The 20267-nt window shown below is 37.4% G+C and overlaps 1 protein-coding gene across 1 annotated transcript in view; it reads left to right on the forward strand.

Moving 5' to 3' along the window:
* DOK6 (docking protein 6) overlaps positions 1-20267 on the forward strand; it is a 293919-nt gene that overhangs the window by 187549 nt on the left and 86103 nt on the right. The window contains exons 6-7 of the mRNA XM_006147231.1: positions 35-173; positions 19518-19635. Of these exons, the coding sequence (XP_006147293.1) occupies positions 35-173; positions 19518-19635 (257 nt within the window). The remainder of the gene's footprint in view (positions 1-34; positions 174-19517; positions 19636-20267) is intronic.

Here is a 20267-nt window from a genome sequence, read left to right on the forward strand (position 1 = left end):
AGACCCATCTCTTTCCATATCTCTGTTCTCACAGAATGTGTGACACAGGAGAAGGACTATTCACTTTTCAAACAAGGGAAGGAGAAATGATCTATCAGAAGGTCCATTCTGCGACACTGGCCATAGCAGAGCAACACGAGAGATTAATGCTAGAAATGGAGCAGAAGGCCCGGGTAAGGCTCCTTCCTCTGTCACCTGACAACTTGCCAATGAATGTTACTGAGGGCTGACGTGCATCCTGTATATGTGAGTCCATTTGTGTCAGTACCTCGGTGTTTGTTCCTACTCAGACCCCAAGGCTCCTTCCTGTTACCAAGTTGCAAGGCCCATATTTTCATCTCTCATAATTAGTTGTGTGTGGCCACTAATTGCGAGAGCTGTGATCTGGGGGTGTACCTTTGTATGGCGTTTGCCTTGGTTATCCCAAAAGGGGTGGAATGCAGAGAGAATAATGTCTGAATAATGCTGTCTGCATATCTTGGCATATGGCTGCACAATCTCAGATTCAAATGAGGGCCCGCAGCCACTGGGAAAACTAAGTTCCTACCAAAAAGTCTTGCACTTGTTGTTTTTATCTTAGCCTAGGTGCTCTGAAACACCTAGCTCTTTCTGTCTATATTTCAGAGCCAATAACAAAATGTTTGCAGACTAGACTGTGCACCAGCAGAGAACCGTGTCTGTTGTCCTGTCCTGGAGCTGGTACAATACTTCCAGGGTCAAGCTGAGAAAGATTTCAGTAAGAAATCTAAAGTAATAAATTTTATAACTAGCTGAAAAAAAGTATAAATTTTCTACTTGTCAAAAGGGCAAACAATAGTATGCTATTAATTACAATTGTAAGGGATGCATAGCCTTTCTTTGAAATTCATAAAGGCATGAGATTTCATCCATGAGAGCACAGCTGATATTGTGGAAAATATCAGTAAGTCTATTTCAGTTTAAAATGATGAAATTTTATTAATTAGTATTATATTTGTTTTGATTTTTAAAATTCTATTTAGTATTTTGCGCTATAAGGAAACATTCTCCTTTTTGAAATAAAAAAGCGAAGTAGTTCAACAAATGATAATTATGTTCTTCTTAATGTTTATTTTTAATGCATTTCTAATTTTATCAATAGTGCATATATATTTGTATCTCTCCATCCAGCATATGATTGCATGTAATTAAAAGAGACTTCCTAAAACCCCAGGGGGTCAAGAACAAATCAGGATTGCACAGGACATTTGACCCTCCATGAGAACGGATGAGTAGTTTAAGCATTTGTAGATCATTAACATGTGACAGTGAAACTGATTAAAAATCATACATAGGGGGTTGCTTAGACATGTAATGAAATATATTCACGAAAGATTTGGGTTATATTTAACCATTGTAAGAGTTATCTAATTAATATGACATTTTTCTTCTGGATTAAATCAGGTGATAAAATAGAAATATCAAATTTCAAATAACTACAGCATCTCCCAAGTTCATTATTAGCCTGTATTTGCAATCTACAGACCCTCATTTTCAACCAAAGTTATCAATGGTGATGTCACTTACTGTTGTTTAACAGTTGTTCTTCACATATAGTTTAGACAGGCTAATCAGCAGAGTGATCTAAATTATATTTTCATGATGGAAATTCTGAAAGCTCTTTCATGCAACCACGACAGCCTGCCATAAAGGAGAGCTCCTCGTCTGTGCCCTGAGCTCCCATCCCGGTCATACCATTTACCTGCTGCACAGTCTTCGGCAAATTATTTAACCTCTAAGTACCTGGTTTTCCTTGATCTGTAGCACAGGGATACAGTAGTTTTACTAATTTCTGTTGTTAAGAGGTTTCTGGGGGCCAACAGATGGCAGAGAACTTATGGTGCTGGACTCCCACATGGAGGATGGTGGCTCAAGTCCCAGACCCAATAGCTTGAAACTCACACTGTGTGTGTGTGCATGTGTGCACATGTGCCCAAGATTGCAGAAGGAGAATGGAGGAGAAGAGATTGCAACCTGGCCATCCTCCCAGAGGGTGATTTCTTACTTTTTCTCTCACCATCTGTCTCACCCCACCCATATGTGCCCTAAAGCAAAAACCTCTAAAAAAAAGAAAAGAGAGAGAGAGAGAGGTTTCTGTGCATTCATCTATAAAGTACTGAGAAACAGATCAAGCTCATACTTTCAAGTATGTCTAAGAATCTTGTGCCCCAAAATTTACAAAACAAAATATCATTCACATGAGCTGTTGATGTGTGTTTAGCATGTTCTATGCAATTAAAAAGCAAGTCTAGAGCGTAGAGCCAAGTAAAGAATAAAAGCTTGGAGACAGTGGGGTGAATATCCATGATCTCATACTGACTAAAACTGAGTGCACACGACAGACGTGGGTACTGACTCTCAGAGCTGCAAGGAAAGAGCAGTGGAAGTTCCAACGGCAGTCTCCGTCAGGCTCAACAAGAGCTCTATAGACAGCACAGAATACGAGACTGCATCCCTTGGTGCAGATGTGTTAATGGAGCATTTGCTGTAATTTCAACCATGATTTCACTACCATTTTCTGAGGGTGAATGCTAGTAAAAATTGCGCCATGTCTTTTTTAGTTGCTGTTGTTAGTGAGAGATTTTTTTTTTTAATTGGGTGCATCCACTTTCCAGAGAGACATAAAGAGACAAACAGAATATGAGAAATCTCCCCCACCATCCCCGCCCAGGGGATGACCATGCTGCAGTCTCTTCTCATCTATTCTCTTCTTGGGATTTTGGGCATGCGTACACATGTGCCCAGCATGAGTTTCAAGCCTTGGGGTCCAGGACTCAAATCACGGTCCACTATGTGGGAGTTCGGTGATGTAACCATCACACCATCTACTGATCCCTGTGCTTATCTTTTACATCTTCTAAGGGTATACTACTTTAACTTGATAACTGCCCAAGTTCCCAAAATTCTAGGACCATAATGAAAGGTTTCTAGGTCTCCCAGATTCTTGGTCTTTCAAGATACTTTCTTTACATGCACAAAGCTCTTAACAAGTTCTAGAAAGTAGGCCTGTGCTACAAAGTAAGCAAAAGTGTAACTTGGGAGTTGGAACAATGCCAAAAACCCACCTAAAATACAGAGGTGTTGCATTTCATTTATAATGTAGCTACTACAAAATAAAAAGAGGGCATTGCTAATTGGCTTTCCAGTTTTAAGCCTTGGCTGTGTGAGATTAATATTGATCAGATTCAAAATGCTCGTATATTTTCATGCGATTTAAAGATATTATAAGATTCAGTTACAAAGGAACAATTCAGCAATGAATAACTCAACAGTTGTTTAGGCAATTGCAGCATTTGCCTTTATCCTCTTAAAGAGACGAGATTTAAAGCTGTCACTGGCTTTATAGATAAACAAATGAATGAGAAATACTGCCTCAATAGGTAGATTTCTTTCCTTTTTTTTAATTGTCAGAGACAGAGACAAAGAGAGACAGCACTGTCCCTGAATGGGGCATGGTCACACCACTGTCCTTTCTTTGTTTCTCCATCCTGTCAGGATTTGGGGCATTTGGGTGCGTTTTTAAAGCCACCAGCTGCAGGATTCAAACCATAGTCAGTCCTGTGGCATCCAGCTTCTTTAACCACAAGGCTACAGGGCTAGCCCAAGGGAAAAGCTTCAAAGCGATCTTTATATACTTATAAAACCTTGTTTTGTCCATGTTTATAACCTTCTTCTTGGGGACTGTATGAATAAAACATATTCTGATATATCTCTGTAATCTAAATTAGGCCATATTTTTATTCTTAAAGAATCTGCTATCTAGAAAAGAGATAGCATTATTGTTCTGCATGATGCTTGGAAATGTTTACATTTGCCTGTAAACAGAGTACTGTACAAACAAACCCCTAAATTAGTAAAGTGATATTTTAATTTCTTTCATGAGAAAGATAATGAAAGAATTATTTTTCACCAACTCAAAACATTTTTAGATTGAGGTTAGCTATTTATTAACCACTCACAAGTTTTTGAAGTGGTTACTCTGTGCCCGGTGCCCTGTAGGATGATACAAGAGGATGTAAGACAAGAGCATTAAGTTTGTTCTCTCAAATAGCCCAGAATTTTGTGGGATCAAATCACGTTTCCTGCCCAGAGCAAGATTATCTCATGTCCTTTGAGTCCTTGAAATATCAAAAAGTTGTCCATGCCTTAAAGTAACTGCAGGTAAGATAGCACCATTGTTTGTTTAAATTCATGCTGTACAGCACAAGCATGCATGAGAGAGAAAAGAAGCAACATCCTCGACAGGGTCTTGTCACACCGAGTCCCCTTCCCCCAGCCCTCTAGCTCCTCAGGACCTTGGACGCACATGTGCCAGGTGTGTCTGATTCCCACCATTCAGGATCCAGCCCCCAGTGGCCCACACGACCTCCAATATGCCATTAAATGTGGACCACCGTCACTAAATTTTGATACACAATCAAACACAGTGCTTGGGTTGTTCATGTTATGAGAATGGCGTCTAACTGATTTCTTGGATAGTCAACACACTGGAAGCTCCTCGGTCAAACCCCCTAGGGAACGCCTTCTGTGGTCCAGGAGACGCCCTTCCCTTCCTGTGTCTACAGGTGTAGCTATAGCTTCTCATCGCTACCTCCACGTGAGAATCAGAACACAGCCATGGCAGAAAAGGGATAGCCATCTTAAGTCAGCTCCATGTTTTCTTAATTTTTAAAATCCCAAGCCAGTTTTCATTTAAAAGGAGTTTTATTTTGAGGAGAAATAAACTAGGGTAAGACATTTAAAATTGGAGCTATTACTGAAAGATTACTAACATTCAAATCCTTGACTATCTGAGGAAGTGATTCCAGAGAGTAAACAACATGGCACCTATAGCGCGTGTCTCCATTCCACAGAGATCACTGTTGTGTGGTTTTTTCTTTTGGGGGTGGGGATTTTTGTTATAGGGAACATGTACTCATCAGAGAGACAGAGAGAGACAGAAAGCAAGAAATCACCCCCTAGGGAGATGGCCACACCACAATCCTTTCTCCTCCCTTCTACTCTCAGAATCTTGGGCATGCATGCACACATACCCAGTGTGAGATGGAAGTTACTGGGTCCAGGACTTGAGCCACAGTCAGACATGTGGGAATCCAGTGACATAATTGCTAGCCATCTTCAGGCCTTGATCTTTGTTGTTAGAGAGTTTTTTGAATTCTGTTGCCAAAGGGTCAGTATATGCTTTGCCTAACACACAACACAACCAAGGGGAGTTTCCACTGTTCTGGGAAGAAGCCATTCTTCAGAAGCTATGTCGCAAACCCACCTGTATGAGTTGGTTCACCAAGATGGACCAGGGGCTGAAATCATAGAGAATAAGGCCTCAGACATCCTGAAATGATCCACTTGGGGACTTAAAAAAATAAAAAGAATGATCAATTTAATTTTTATTTATTCATTCATTTATTTTCACTTGACCAAAGAGTGACACAGAGAGAAAGAGAGGGAATGGGAGAAAACAAGTCACCAGGTCCAGGACTCGAACCATGGTCAGCCATGTGGGAGTGTCCAGTACCTTAACCACCACACCACCTGCTGGCCCCCAGTTTGGGATTTTCATGGCTCTATTACTCACATGTATAAACACTCACCTACAAATGACATGAAAGCTTTCTTTTTTAATTCACTTTTTATGCTCTTCAGCTTTATAGATGTTAGACGTTTCCAGCAGGTAAAGAATAACTAAGAAGGCATGAATGAAAGATGAAAGCAGGGTTTTCCTGATAGCTTTCAAAAATAAGCAAATAAAGGAAGAAGGAGGTTGACATTAGAAACTTCTAAGCTTCAAACATGGTGGGTTATTTAAAAATGTGTTTATAGGTAAGCAGCTTTATGTAACCAGAGATACAGTGTCTCTATTTTTTGTAAACAGTGCATCCTTTTCTAAAAAAGCAGCATTTAGGATGCTCGTTTTTCACTGTAATTTTTGTCTTCCGCTCACCAGACAAGCACTATGCTTGATTTAAAGACAAATAGCATGAGCGCTTACTGAAATACCAGCAAAGTAGCAAAACTGTGTTTAATGCCTTAAAACCACCACCAGCAGGACTCACCCAAAGGCTTGCTGCTTAAAGCTGTCTATCTGATTTTTCTACACTCTGGTGGACTGAAAACAGAAATGACAAAATCTTTCTTTTTTGTTGAAAACTAGTAAGTGTTTTCTTTCTCTATTATTTGCTATTGTACTTGCTATATTTTTTTATTTTTAGAAATATGAGGACTAGGCCCAGTACTGGAGCTCAAGCTGCTGGAATGCTACTACCCAGAGACTGTGGCCCCATGAGGCCCGGGGTCAGTCTACAGCCCGTCCTTGAACAAGTGGGGACGTGGAGAGGGTCTGTCATCCTAGCTGCTGAGAGACTGGAGCAGGAGGATGATGCATGATCATGAAAATCTAAAAATCTTTCTCTCTCATAAATATTTTTTTTAAAACCTAGAAATATAAGGAAAAAATGCAAGTCATATTCACATAGTTAACAAATAAACAACAAAAATCTTACTGTACCAAGAATTATAAACATTTTAAAGAACAATTATTTAAAAATAAATGCCCTTATTTCCTTTTGTATTATAAGATTAAAAGACATTTTGGATGAACAGCACTGTTTTACTCTACCAACTGCCCTACTGACATATAAAAGTGTTTCAAATGGTGTACCCATTTCAGAGAAAAGTAGATGAGGAGATGAATGTAGGAGAAAGGGGACCGAAAGAGACTGAGCCAGCTTTGTGTGCAATGAATTTAAACAGTGCCTAGAATTTGCCTTTTAGGGTAATACTTGATCAGAAAACCATTCCAACTACTACTAGTACTAGCGTATGGTTTTTGTTTTTGTCTAATCTCATGAATTGGCATATTCTATCACAGTGCATAAGTTCCAAAATGCATATTTTTATTTTTTTTTACATTTACGTTTTAGCATCTCTCAAGCAAATGTGAGTTACAGGCTGGCTCATCAGCAGCACTCTTCCTTCACGGTGCTCCATAAAATCGTGTTTTGTTTTACAACTGATGACATCTTACAGTATATAAAATATGATAACCCTTTTTATAACCAAAGACCCTACAACCATTTATAAATTTTGAAGGAGTAAGAAAGCCTTTCAAATGGATTCCATCCTCAGAAGTTGGTTTGCCATTTCAGTGAAAGCATTCTTCTCACCAATATTTTATAAGACTCTCAATCAGCAATGAAAAAAAAAGTAAGAATTAGTTTTCCACAACTGAAAATACAAAGAATGTGGAAGCACTACACTCTAATGAATGGTACACAGATACTTGAAACATATTTTCAGTTCATTTTCTGAGTATACTGAAGTACTTTAAGAAATCCTAGGAAAAGTTTAAGTGTGTAATTTGTGATTGAAACTGGTATAAAATAGCTAGTAAAAATAACTGCAAGTGAATTCATTCTTCAGAGTTCTATTCATGGTTCCATTGCTCAATATTATCAATATTAATAATAAGACAAGAGCCTTCATGATTACTGACAATGGCCCGTTCCCTGCTGGGAAAACGTCAGTCTCGTACTTGTGAAGTTTTTTGTCACTGCTAAACACTGATTGTAATGAACCAGCACAAGCTCGATCAGACAAATTATCATGGTCAATAATGGAAGTGGGCCCTCTGATCCTACTTCATCAACTCCTTACTGTTGTTCATTTTCAGGATTCTAAAGAAAATTTAGTCTTGAAACACACACACCTGTGGATATGAGAAAATGCATATTTCTGCATAAATACACAAATGAGGTGGAATTGGTGAGAAAGCAATGTATAGTTTGTCTAATCAGCAGTGCTGTAACACAACATAAGAGTAAAAATTTAATTTATATCATGTTCCTTTTCCTTCAAATTGGTTGTGAACATTCAAGATGGTACTTCAGAAAATACATTTCTTACATATGTACATTACACCTCCTTGACCAGATTAGAGTTGATACCTAAAAGAAAGAAAAATGGCTATCTAACAAAAAGAGCACAACGTCCATGCTGAAAAATTTAATATTTTTAATTTATAGTTCTTGAACTGAATAATAGAAAGCTTTACAAAAGTAGTTTTCTTAAATGCAAACAGTAGATTTCAAAGGTTAGTCAGAATGATTCAGCATAGAATCTTTTCATGTAACAAATGCACATACAGCCCAAAGAATCAGACTGTGTTCTTTGGATCAGTGCTATAAAATAGAGACAAGGGACCAGCAGCTGGTGTAATGGTTATGTCACTGGACTCCCCCATTGCTGACTACAGTTCAAGTCCTAGACCTATCAGCTTGAAACACACACTGGGCATGTGTGAATGTGTGCCCAAGATCCCAGGAGGAGAATGGAGGAGAAGGGGATTGTGGCATGGCCATCCCCCATGGTGCGTGTGTGGGGGGTGATTTCTCACTTTCTATCTCTTTGTCTCTTTAGTGAGCTCACATTCCCTATAGCAAAAATGTCTCCAAAATTGTTTTAAAGGAGAGAGAAAAATGTAGGTCATTAGTGAGTAAACTATGATCTAAGACATTTACTTAAGAATTGCATGGGGAAATAATTAAGACCGCTCCCAGTGAATGTGAGCAGGACAGTCTGTTCCCGGGATGTACTCTGCAAAGGCATATGTGGGACATGAAACAGCATAGCACAGTGGCTAGCGAGGTCATCTCTAGAGGACTTTAATGAAGTAAGTGACCTTGGACAAGTCACTCACCTTCTATATGCTTTAGTACTGCTTCTTAAATGGGGTTAATGAAGATGCAATAATGATACGTACTTCAGTGTGCAAGAGTACTATGTGGTCTCTAGTAAAAACTCTCTAATTATTAGCCGGTTCATAAAATGGCTGGCAATAAAACAATATAGCTTTATTTTAAGATGACAGAAATTGTTTTAAAAGTTATCCCAGCTTTTTCATGTGTAAATATTGAAAAATAATTATATAAACTTAACTATAGCTTTTAGATACTTGTGTATTTAAAATCAAAGAGAAAATGTTTATTTAAGACAACGATGAAATTTAACCTTATAATATGTTTTCATCATATTCTTTACATCACAGAGAAGCTCAGTAAACACACTCACTAACAGTTAGATGGTCAGTGGGCAAAGAACTATTTTTTAAAAAACATTAAAGTTTCAGATAAAACTGGTGTTGATATGGAGGTTTGTAATAATTTCTGGTGTCCGTCTAAAGCTCAGCTTTTTCCACAATAATAGAAAATATTTTGGCCAATTTAAGACTTAACATCTATAATAATAACATTCATTTTGTTTCAAGTTTAATAAAAATATATTCTGCAAAATCCAATTAAATGACATCTAACAGCTTCCATTAAGTGACAGTGTAAATCCCATTTTATGTGTTATCCTAGCACAAACTCAGCAAGGTATCTTCTAATTTCTTTTCATTTATTTTGAATAAAATGGAAGATTAAGTGTGAGGTGTCCCCAATTGAAAATTAAGCCAAGTCTTTGAGAAACCAATTGCCCAAAACCTTCAAACTTCAGAAGACCATTTTAACGAGTCCAAAGAGAGCCACACATGGCTGGCTTAATGTCTCTGGGGTCTCTGTTCCCATACAGTTTTCAAATTTCATGAGCTCTTTTCCAAGAACAAATGAAAGTGAATATTCTCAGTTGAGGGTACATCCATATGCAGCATTTTCTTATTAAGCAGCATGACATGTTTCTACAACGGACGTGCATGTCACATTGACGTTTGCTGGCCACTTATATCATTGCAACAGTTCTAATTTACAGTGGATTTCCCTTCCCAATCCCTGTTGTCCCAGTCAAAATGGGAAACATGCTGGCATATCCTCCGGGAGCAGTTCTGACCTCTCTTCAACAGGAAAAGCTGTGACTATCCTTTCCCAATATGTACCCTAATATCGCATGTGCACACGTAGACACACAAACACTCATATACACACAAACCCACATGCCCCACTACTAGCATTACTCACCCGTCTGCCGTCTGCCTCCCACCTTCCCTGCCTGCCCACACTGATCAGTTATTCCTCCTATGTATTTTTCTTATGTTTCAAACTTCTGCTTAGCTCTTAGGCAGGCTTAAGTCCTACTACGTTTCTCTGTCTTCATGGCCATTCCATTGATAGCTCAGTTTGGACAAGTGCCCATGGCTTGACCACATAGACACCTCCGGCCTATGCCCTTCTGCCATGTGGTAGTAACACTAACTAGGCAATCTTCGCCCAGCACTTCAGACGTGCCAAACACTGTGCCTTTCACTCTAAAAGCACGTCATACCTGAATGTAGCTCCTATAACAACACTGAAGATGAATTGGACTAACTCCAACCTAGAGATAAGGGGGAAAAAAATAACTGAATCTTAACAAAAGGAAAAAAAAGTTTCAGCACTGCACCCGAGGTCCCAGTGGCCAGGCCACTGTGAGGTCTACACTTGCTAACAAGTCTGCAGACAGGAAGCTCATGTGCTGGCAATGCCATGCTTCTGCCGCACATACTGTAATTTTCTGTTTTGAACATGCGTGAGCGGTGCTCATTTTCCTGCCCTTAGCTTGTGGAATTTACTCAGTTGTTACCATTTGCATCTTACTGGACACCTGAAGAAAAGGGATCCAGAGCTTCATTTTACAGTGATCTGTGGTGAGGAGGGGAGAACACCATCGATGGGTCCCCCAGAGATGTCACCCACAGGCTGTGTCACCATGAACAAATTGTGTCCCTCAGTGTCTCACTGTCCTTGTCTGTATAAAGTAGAGGGCATATTCATTGACAATTTATGTGAATATTCAGAGAACTTCATTTGCACCTTGCTGGGCACACAGAGAATGGCTCATAAATGCTCACTCACCAAAGCTAAATTTCTCAATTATAGAGATTTGTGCCTCAAGTGCTGGCATTACTTAACATTTTCTAGGCAATCGCTATGGTAATATAGACTAAAAAGGAAAGTTATTTTATTAACAGTGTTTTATGCAAATGAATTTTAGTGGGTTTTAATTTTATAATAGAGAAGGAAAAGTCTCAACAGCACAAGGAAAAGTGCAAAAGGCAGGAGGTAAGCCAGGTGTTTTTGTTTTTGTTTTTTTGTTTAGTAAAAGCACAAAGAAGTGAGTGTGGCCAGTATCTTCACTGAAGTCCGACAGTTGTCAGGGCCCACCTGCTTCTTCCTGGCCACTGAGGTCCTCCCAATCCAAGTCTCAATTGCCCCCACATTATAATATGTAGAAGAGGAAGCTCATTTTCCCAGAGGAGAGCATAAAAGTCTAAAGAGCAATGGATGCAAAATCTAGAAATATATTTTCAATGAGAGGGTCTGTAGTTGAGCTCCTACCTTGAACAAATGTTTGAATTTTGCTGGATTTTGATTTGCCATCTATAAGAGAAGTCATAGATTCTCTCTCTAAGGAGGATTTCAACCTTAAATGGACTATCCACATAGTTCGCTTGGGCTTCTCTCAACATGGCATCCTTACTATGTATTCAGCCTCACATGGTGTCTCAGAACAAGTGGGGGAAGATGAACTACCTTCAAGGTCTTCAAAATCATTTCCACAGCAGACATTATGTCTTCTCTACCATACATTATTGATCAAGATGATCACCAACTAGACCAGATTTAAGGAGAGAGATTGTAGTCTATTTCTGAATGCAGGTTTTTCAAAGAATTTGCAGCCATGTTTAACATTTTATAAAAGTAAAGAGTATTTAATAATACTCATGAGGCAAGCTCATTGGAATGACATTACACAGAATCTCTTCTTTTTGATCAAAAAGAATAATGAAAAAAAGAAAAAGAGAAAAGAGAAAAGAAAAGAAAAGAAAAGAAAAGAAAAGAAAAAGAAAAGTCCAGCAGTTCAGAGCAGAATCCCCAAAAAGAATAATGAAAAAAAGAAAAAGAGAAAAGAGAAAAGAAAAGAAAAGAAAAGAAAAGAAAAGAAAAGAAAAGAAAAGAAAAGAAAAGAAAAGAAAAGAAAAGAAAAGAAAAGAAAAAGAGAAAAGAGAAAAGAAAAGAAAAGAAAAGAAAAGAAAAGAAAAGAAAAGAAAAGAAAAGAAAAGAAAAAGAAAAGTCCAGCAGTTCAGAGCAGAATCCCAATTCTAGTCTCAGTACTTCCACAGGACACATGGCCTTGACAAAGTCAATTGATATCTCAGCCTCTTATTATTTTAAAGAGGGATATGTCATCTCTTTCCTGTATTTCAAAAATTGTATGAGGATTCAAGTAGGTAAAATAAATGATTTCTGAGTCAAATAAAATTGACTGATTTCTGAGTCACGCAAAATGACTAAATGAATATAAAAATATTAAATACCTACTGAATTAGGTAGAAATAGGGCAAAAATATTTTCTATATATTTGAAGTGCCCAGTGATTTCTACTTGAAATTTTTTCATCATGTGGATGAAACAAGATATTAATGGATGATTAACACTATTTGTTTAAATAAAAAAGAATAAGTCCAGGCTTCCTAGGAGAACATGGAGAATATTATGAACTTTTTTATTTAAAAGAGTTGGAGCTGGAGATGGAGGTGAATTTGAGCCTTGTCTGGGGACATTTTTTAAGTAGAACTTAGTAACATAGCTAAGAGAATGGGAAAACAAGTTATAGAACAGAAAACAGTCAGGAAGCTTAACATAGTATGTCAAATATTGTAAACACTATTTCCACATATAAAATAGTACTTAAATAAAAATGGACAAGGAATCAAAATAGACATTTCCCAAAGAAGACACACAAATTGCCAACAGATTCATGATAAAAAAAAAAAAAACTCAACATCACTAATTTTTAGGGAAATGCAAATAAAGCCACACAAAGTTTCATCTCATACTTGTCAAAAGAGCTACTCAGAAATACCAAAGATAACAAGTTTTGGCAAGGATGTGGATGAAAGGGAACCCTTGTAGCCTAATGTCAGGGAGTTAAATTAGTACCACTATTATGGAAAACACTATGAGGGTTTCTCAGAAAATGAAAAATAGAGCTTCCTTATGATCCAGTATCCCATTTCTTTACCTAAAATATTTGAAATCAGTGTGTTGAAAAGGTGTAGGCACTCCAAAATCACTACTCAAAATAACTAAGTTATAGAAATCAGTCTCAGGGTTCATCAACATATAAATAGATAAAGAAAATGTAGCATATGTATACAATGGAATACTCTTCAGCCACAAAAAATAATTACATAATTGCAATCTGTTGTTTGCAATGACATGGGTGAAACTGCAGAACCTTTCACTAAGTGAAATGACCAGGCACAGATGCAGGTGCTCACTTATACATGGAATCAAAAACAATTGAACTCATGGAAGCAGAAAGCGGAATGGTGGTTGCAGAAGTTGGGGGTGGGGAGAAGACTGGGGAGATGATCATCAAAAGGTACAGAATGACAGAAGAATAAATTTTTTCTTCGAGATCTTTTGCAGACCACGGTGAATTCGGTTAATAATAGCATATTCTGCATTGCAGATTGTCAAGGGAGTACATTTTAAAAATTCTCAACACAAAAATTATGTTAAGTATTTGAGGTGATGGATAAGGTAATTATTTCACATTGTATTCATAAATCATGACATCACATTGTATCCCATAAATATGGAGGTTTATAAATTACCCATATAGGATTATATATAGGATTATAAATTAGAACCAAGTTAAAAGTACTTAAATATACACCCAACAAAACAGGCAGGAATATGCTAACTAGTCCTTAAAAATAAACACCTTTATATAGTGATAAAATAGATTTACAAATTAAATAAATACATAGAGAAGGAAATACAGAATGAATAAAGTGTCTCCATGTGTGTCTGTGTGTGTGTGTGTGTGTGTGTGTGTGTGTGGAAAGAAAGAGAGAAGGAGACTCTATCAAAATGATCAATGTGTGAATCTTTTCAAGTATTTATAAAACATGTATAGAAATTGGATATATATATATATAAGAATTAAGAAACAAATTTCAATATATAGAAACTACTCAACCCACATTCTCTGGCTACCTACAATGCATTAATAAAATGTGCATAAACAAGCAGTGCCTTAACAAAATATATACAAGTGATATTTTATATAAAAACTACAATTACATAATATTAGGAAAGAATAATTTTTTTTAGAGAGAGAGATTTTTGCTATAGAGAGTGTGTGCTCTCAGAGAGGCAAAGAGGCCAAAAGGAATAAATCACTCCCTGAGGGGATGGTCATGCCGCAGTCCCTTCTTCATTCGCCTCTCGGGATCTTGGGCATGCAAGCCTCTGGGTCTGGGACTTGAACCACGGTCAACTATGGAGGAGTCCAGCAATGTAACCATTACTCCATCTTCTGGTCCCAGGAAGGAATAATTTTTATTCTGTTTATCAAATAACTGGAAAATAGACAAAGCATCCTTCAGCAACAATTTCATTACACCAAAAAAGATTATAATTATAAATACTTAATTTGAGAAGGTAGAAAAGACCACAAAAATAAGGAAAACAGAAGATAGAAATTAATTAGGTCAAGAGCAAGATGTAATATATAAAAAAACTGAGAAATATGAATTCTTTACATAAGTAAAAACTACCCAGTCTCTCTAAAAGATAAAACATATAGAAAAATATATTGAAAGTAAAACTCAAATATATAAATTGAGGATATGAAAAGAGATACAATTATTTTTTAAACTCTGAATTTGATGGTTTTTAAAATTAAAATATAAGTACTGATGACCTAGGAGAATTAATGGTTCTTTGGAAAACTATGGTCCTAAAGGTCCCTAGGTGGAATGTTAACAGAAATATTTTTAAAATTTTTTCCCAAAATTCTTTAGTAATGGGACTTGTTCATTTTAATATCAAAAGAGCAGAGATAATTGAAAAGCCTCTGAGTGTGTACATATTGAAACATTTGGGACATAGCAAGATAGTTCTTTACGTTTGTCAGAGTCCACTGAAGTGGACAGAGCCTGTGCTAGACAGTTCAGTAGAGGAAATGTAATAAGATAATGCAGACTCCAGCTGCAGAGAGAGAAGACATTGCAGAGATAGGCAAAAGGAGGAAGATGTGACCACCTCCACCCCTTCTTGCCTGCCACACATGGTTGCTGGAAGGAAACAGGACACCTGGGTCAGAGACAAAGGACTTTGTTATGAATGGTACAGCACACATTACAATCTCACGTTCTACCAGCTTCACTGTTCCCAAAGTTCCCAGGATGCTAAGTAAGGCCATAGCTGAGAATCTTGCCTTTAGAGGACTCTCAATCCTGTAAGGTGGCTGTTGGCAAACCTGCCCAACCCTTGCCTTAGAGGAAGACGTTACCTGTGATCCTGGCCAGGAAACAATTCTGCCCTTTTTTCCTGGAGGAAGATGCTCATCTTCTAAGGTTGTTGGCTATACAGACTCCAGTGAAAAGAACACAAGTTGTCACGAGAAGTCCAAAATCATGAGTGACCCAGAAGGAATGTTTCCTGATACCTGCCTTTCAATTAAGTGTGTTCAAAAGAGCTTCCTGATGTTCAGGGGAGAGGAGGGATGAGGGTTGCAGTAGGAAGTGGTGCTGAGATGTCATGTACAAAACTCAGGTGTTTATAAATAAATAATTATTTATTTACTGTCTAGATGTGAAAGGGCAGAGCAGTCTAGCCTTGTTTGTGTCTTTATGAGAGTTCTCTAAATATAAGTTCTTTTCTTTTGGGGTTCCTTTCTTATCAACCCAAGGACAGAATAGCAATTATCTGTGTGATACTCAAGTAGAGTATTAACTTAATCTCCACATGGCACACTTCAGCACAAATCATTCTCTTAGGCTGTGGGCTTTGTGAGATGTGATGGTTGCAGCTCTAAAATAGAATACAAATGTCTTTACTCTCTGGAGTCAGTTGAGCTGTGATCTCTAGTCTTTGCAAATGTTAAATAAACAACCTCTGATTCACTGTCTGTATCTCAGCAAACTGTCAGCTGTTAGAATGGAACCCAGAGAGCTAAAGTGCCAGGCAATGGTGACAGCGGTGGCCAGGACTGAATTCACTGCTCTTATAGCTAGTTGACCTCTGCATCTATGCTGAAACAGCCTCTCCAAATCCTAACCTGTTGCACAAGGAGAAGCAGATGCGTGTTGGATGCCAGCAAGTCTATGGTTAAATTCTGAGGGGGTTCTAGCACAAAGTTTTGCCGAATTTTGAAGTTTCTTTAGGAACTTTTTACAGACTAAGGCCACCAAAAGAATCAATCTAGCCTATCCTCTCAGAGAAGGAACAAAAGAACTCTGAAGACATGTATTCATCTATTTTGTTCAACTTCTTTTATACAGTTCCTTAGAAATGGTCTCATAACAGTTTTCTCTTTTATATATGTAAATATAGATTTGTTTACAATAGAAATACAAGTTGTCCTGTATAATTTTAGGTAGATAAGCTTTTATGACCCTGAAAATCATTCTGGTCAAATTGATGTATTGTTCTTTCAATAAAGAAATTCCTACAGCATTGTAAGGTTTGAGTTTTATCTTAATGCTATTAATTATGGCATTATTAGAATATGAAAATAGTTAAGGATGATTTTTGTATGCCCTCTTACTGAATGTGCTCATTAAAGAGAAGTTTTATCAAGGGTTTACAATTAGAACCAACCAAATTCTCTAATAAAAATATTTGCAATATTGTCACATTATCTCAGTCACTGTGCATATCCAAATGGCCAATTTTTAATGCATGGCTTAAAGTTCATAATACAATAAAAATTTCGCATAAATTAGATATAATCTATATCATCTATCAAATTGTTTATAGGACAGAGGACGTGTGTTAGTCATCTGGGACTGCCATAACAAAAATACCAGAGATTGAGTGGCTTGAACAATTGAAATATATTCCTCACAGTTCTCAAGGCTGGAAGTCCAAAATCAAGATGGCACCAGGGTTGGTTTCTCTGAGGTCTTTCATCTTGGTCTGCAAATGGCCATCCTCTTATTGTGCTTTCTCACGGCTTTTCTCATGCATGTTTATCCTTAGTTTTCCTTTCTCTTCTTGAAAGGACAATAGTGCTATTGGATTAGGGTCCCAACTTTATGATTCATTTCATCTTAGTTAACCTTTTTATAGACTCTATGTCCAAATATACTCACATTGTGATATACTCACATTGGGGCTTAAAGTTCCAACACATGGGCTCAGGGAGGAGGTGGCAAGAGAAATACGATTTAGGTCATAATGGTACTCAGTTCAAAATTATGAATGGTGAGTGGATTCTCTATTATCTAGGAGAACATTTATACCTCTAAGATGTAGTAGACAAAGTTCATATTTCTGGCAAAGATTTTGAGAATATCCACACTTAAGTTTTTAAATAAATTTTCCTTTTTTGGCAATTAAATATGGAAGTAGAATAGAGAGGCACCAGGGACATAAACAAAGAAGTTGGATATCATTGAAGACATCCTAGTCTTGGAAACAGTCAAGATTGAGATCCCGAGCAACATGGGGTGAGAAACATGCAGGTGACTCAGATGGAAATTGTATTGAGAGAATTAGTCTCAAGTGGCTCTTGGTTATTTGTTTTCTGCAAACAAAATATGTTCTCTGTGTTTCCATGATTCTTAACACTGACCATTTGGGAAGGAAAATGTTTCCCAGAATAAAAGAATAGAAGGAAAATACCTTAATCAAATGTTGGAAGGATTAATTTACCACCGATGATCTATTGTATAGTAAATAACAAACAAATTATAATACATTAGAAAAAGAATAAAGAGTAGACTGTAGACTTGGCTTGATTAATATGAGATTCCCTTTATGGCTTAATTGATCTTATTAATGAGCATTGCTGATACAAATTAAAGATTTATATGTTTAATTAAGTTTACACACCATATGGAGAATTGGCTTTAAAGGCCAAAGCTCTTTTCTCCCAATAACACTGTCACGAAATGAGCCTGGCCTCTATTCCTTTACAGTATGAGGTGATGGACTTCAGTCCGCAAAAAGATATTTAGTGTATTTGTAACATCCATAGTTCCCTCTCCCACCATCCCACCAACATACAGATTCTCCACCTCTTACACATGGGTTAAAACCAGGAACTTGCATTTTAGCGAGCATCCCAAAGCATCTGAAAGCCCTGCTCTGTTATAACCCACATATTTGTCTTCTTTGTACGTCAACCATGGGGTGTGGATGTGGATAATGCACCTATTGTAGTAAGGTGAAAACTCCAAAGTATACTGATTTCAAAAATTATAAAAATTGGGTTTCGTTTTAGTCTTTGGAGCCGTCTTCTTAGAAAAATCACCTCAACATAGAACTTTTGTGATAAGACGTAGCACTTCTGGAAGTGCCTCACTGCCAAGAAACTAAAATCAAATAAATATGTTCAATCTCTTTGACTACACTGCCCATGAAAATGTAAAGACCTCTTAGTTTCAAGTGGATCTAAAGTTTCCATGATAGCATCCAGGGTTCTTTCCTAGTAGCATCTTACGTGTAGGGTGGTAAGAGCTGAGTCCAGTGCTGGTGCAGATTTGTAAATGATGTATCAGTGTCAGAGACAAGACATGCGGGCACAGAGGCAAAGTGCACAGTGCAGTGAGCAGGAAGGCACTCTGCAGCTAGATTTGGAAGAGTTCTTTGCAACTCCAAGTTTTTCCAAGAGACAGACATTAGATAAGGGGGAAATGTAAAATTTTTATTAGGCTATTGTCCGTTGTCTATCAAAAGGGGATATTGGCTCTGGTTGTGCCAGAGAAATATTTACTAAAACCAAATAAATAAAACTATGTCTCTGTTTTCTAGAGCCTCTTGTGTATCAATAAAAATAGCTTTCTTTTCTGAAAGTGCAATTCAAAGTATGATCGCCTTTGCCTGAACAGTGATGGGACAGTGTGTGGTTCTTCCCAGCTAACCTTTCAATGTACATTTCAAATAAGAAAAAATGAAACACCTGTATCACCTTTTCTCAAAATATAACATATGGAAAGAGTCTCATCACAGTCGCATGAAAAAGATCTATGTGAGAAAATAGCCATTGTGTATGGTGGGAGGAGATGTCCAGGAAAAAATCTTAAGAAACTGAAAGGGACAAGATTAGTGGGTATCCTGTGTTTGGCACCTTTCTGGGGCATCTGTTTCTCAAGGACCTTGTACCTTCATGTTTCGAGTTATTTTATGATTCTGTAAATCATATTACAGCAAGTAATGCAAATAACTCTTACCCATGCAAACACAAATGCATTTGTCTGGTGGAATGCATCGGTCATTGCCCTGGACGATGGTTATAAGTCATTGGAATTCTCCTTGGAATTTGTTCAACCATCTTAATGTTCTGTTCTTAATTAATGAGCTCAATTCAATTGTTTACAAGTATTCGTGTCATATTTTTGAGTAATTATTCTACCATCTAAAAAGTTATCCTTAAGTAGAGGATGATGCAGGTATGAATAACAGACTCTGTTCTAGGTCACCCATTTTTATCCCTCAATGTTTGAAAGAGCAGATTTTAGTTTAATATTTTAACTAAAGTCTAAGATGCCTTTTTTTTTTATCTTTTAGCTTCAGACAAGCTTGACTGAACCAATGACATTATCCAAATCGATATCTCTTCCTCGCAGTGCGTACTGGCACCACATCACTCGTCAGAACAGCGTGGGAGAAATCTACAGTTTGCAAGGCAAGTGACTTACTCTAGCACAGCAGCACCACATTAGCTTCCTCCAGGGAGGCCAGGAGTCCTGCAAATTGCTTGGCATGTGCATTGCTTACTTTTCCTTCATCTCCACATATCAGCTGTCACTAGCCCAAGCGGGAGCTCTGATATTTACAGTGGCTTTATTAAAGCTATAATTTCATACATTCATGGCAAAAAATTATTCCACAATCTACTCTGAGAGCTGTAGACCCAACTTGACTTAGACACTGTACAAGCACATTCTTCAGAATCTAGAACTGAATGCTGAGATCTTTTTCATGCTGTGTTTTACAGAGATTTCGTTTTTAGAATCCTTTTTTTTCCTTAATAGAGAATTAAATATAGTTCAGGAGACTAACTTCAGACTTGCTCATAAAATGCTCTTTAAATCTTACCCCACACATTTTAAGTTTTAGCCGAAGCCTTGCCTCAGAAACTATTTGGAGAGAGTATATGGTAGAAGGAGTTAAGTATAAATACTTTGTTTTTGTATTTATCCTAAAGCTAAATGGTCAATTAATAGCATTGGAATGACTTGCCAGATTAATAAATTAAATGATAACAGGTATTTGATCAACAACAGCAGAAACCTCAGCTTTGGCAGTTATCTTCAT

This window comes from Tupaia chinensis, unplaced genomic scaffold (genome assembly GCF_000334495.1).
Source record: "Tupaia chinensis unplaced genomic scaffold, TupChi_1.0 Scaffold000206_1, whole genome shotgun sequence".
NCBI classification, from domain to species: domain Eukaryota; kingdom Metazoa; phylum Chordata; class Mammalia; order Scandentia; family Tupaiidae; genus Tupaia; species Tupaia belangeri.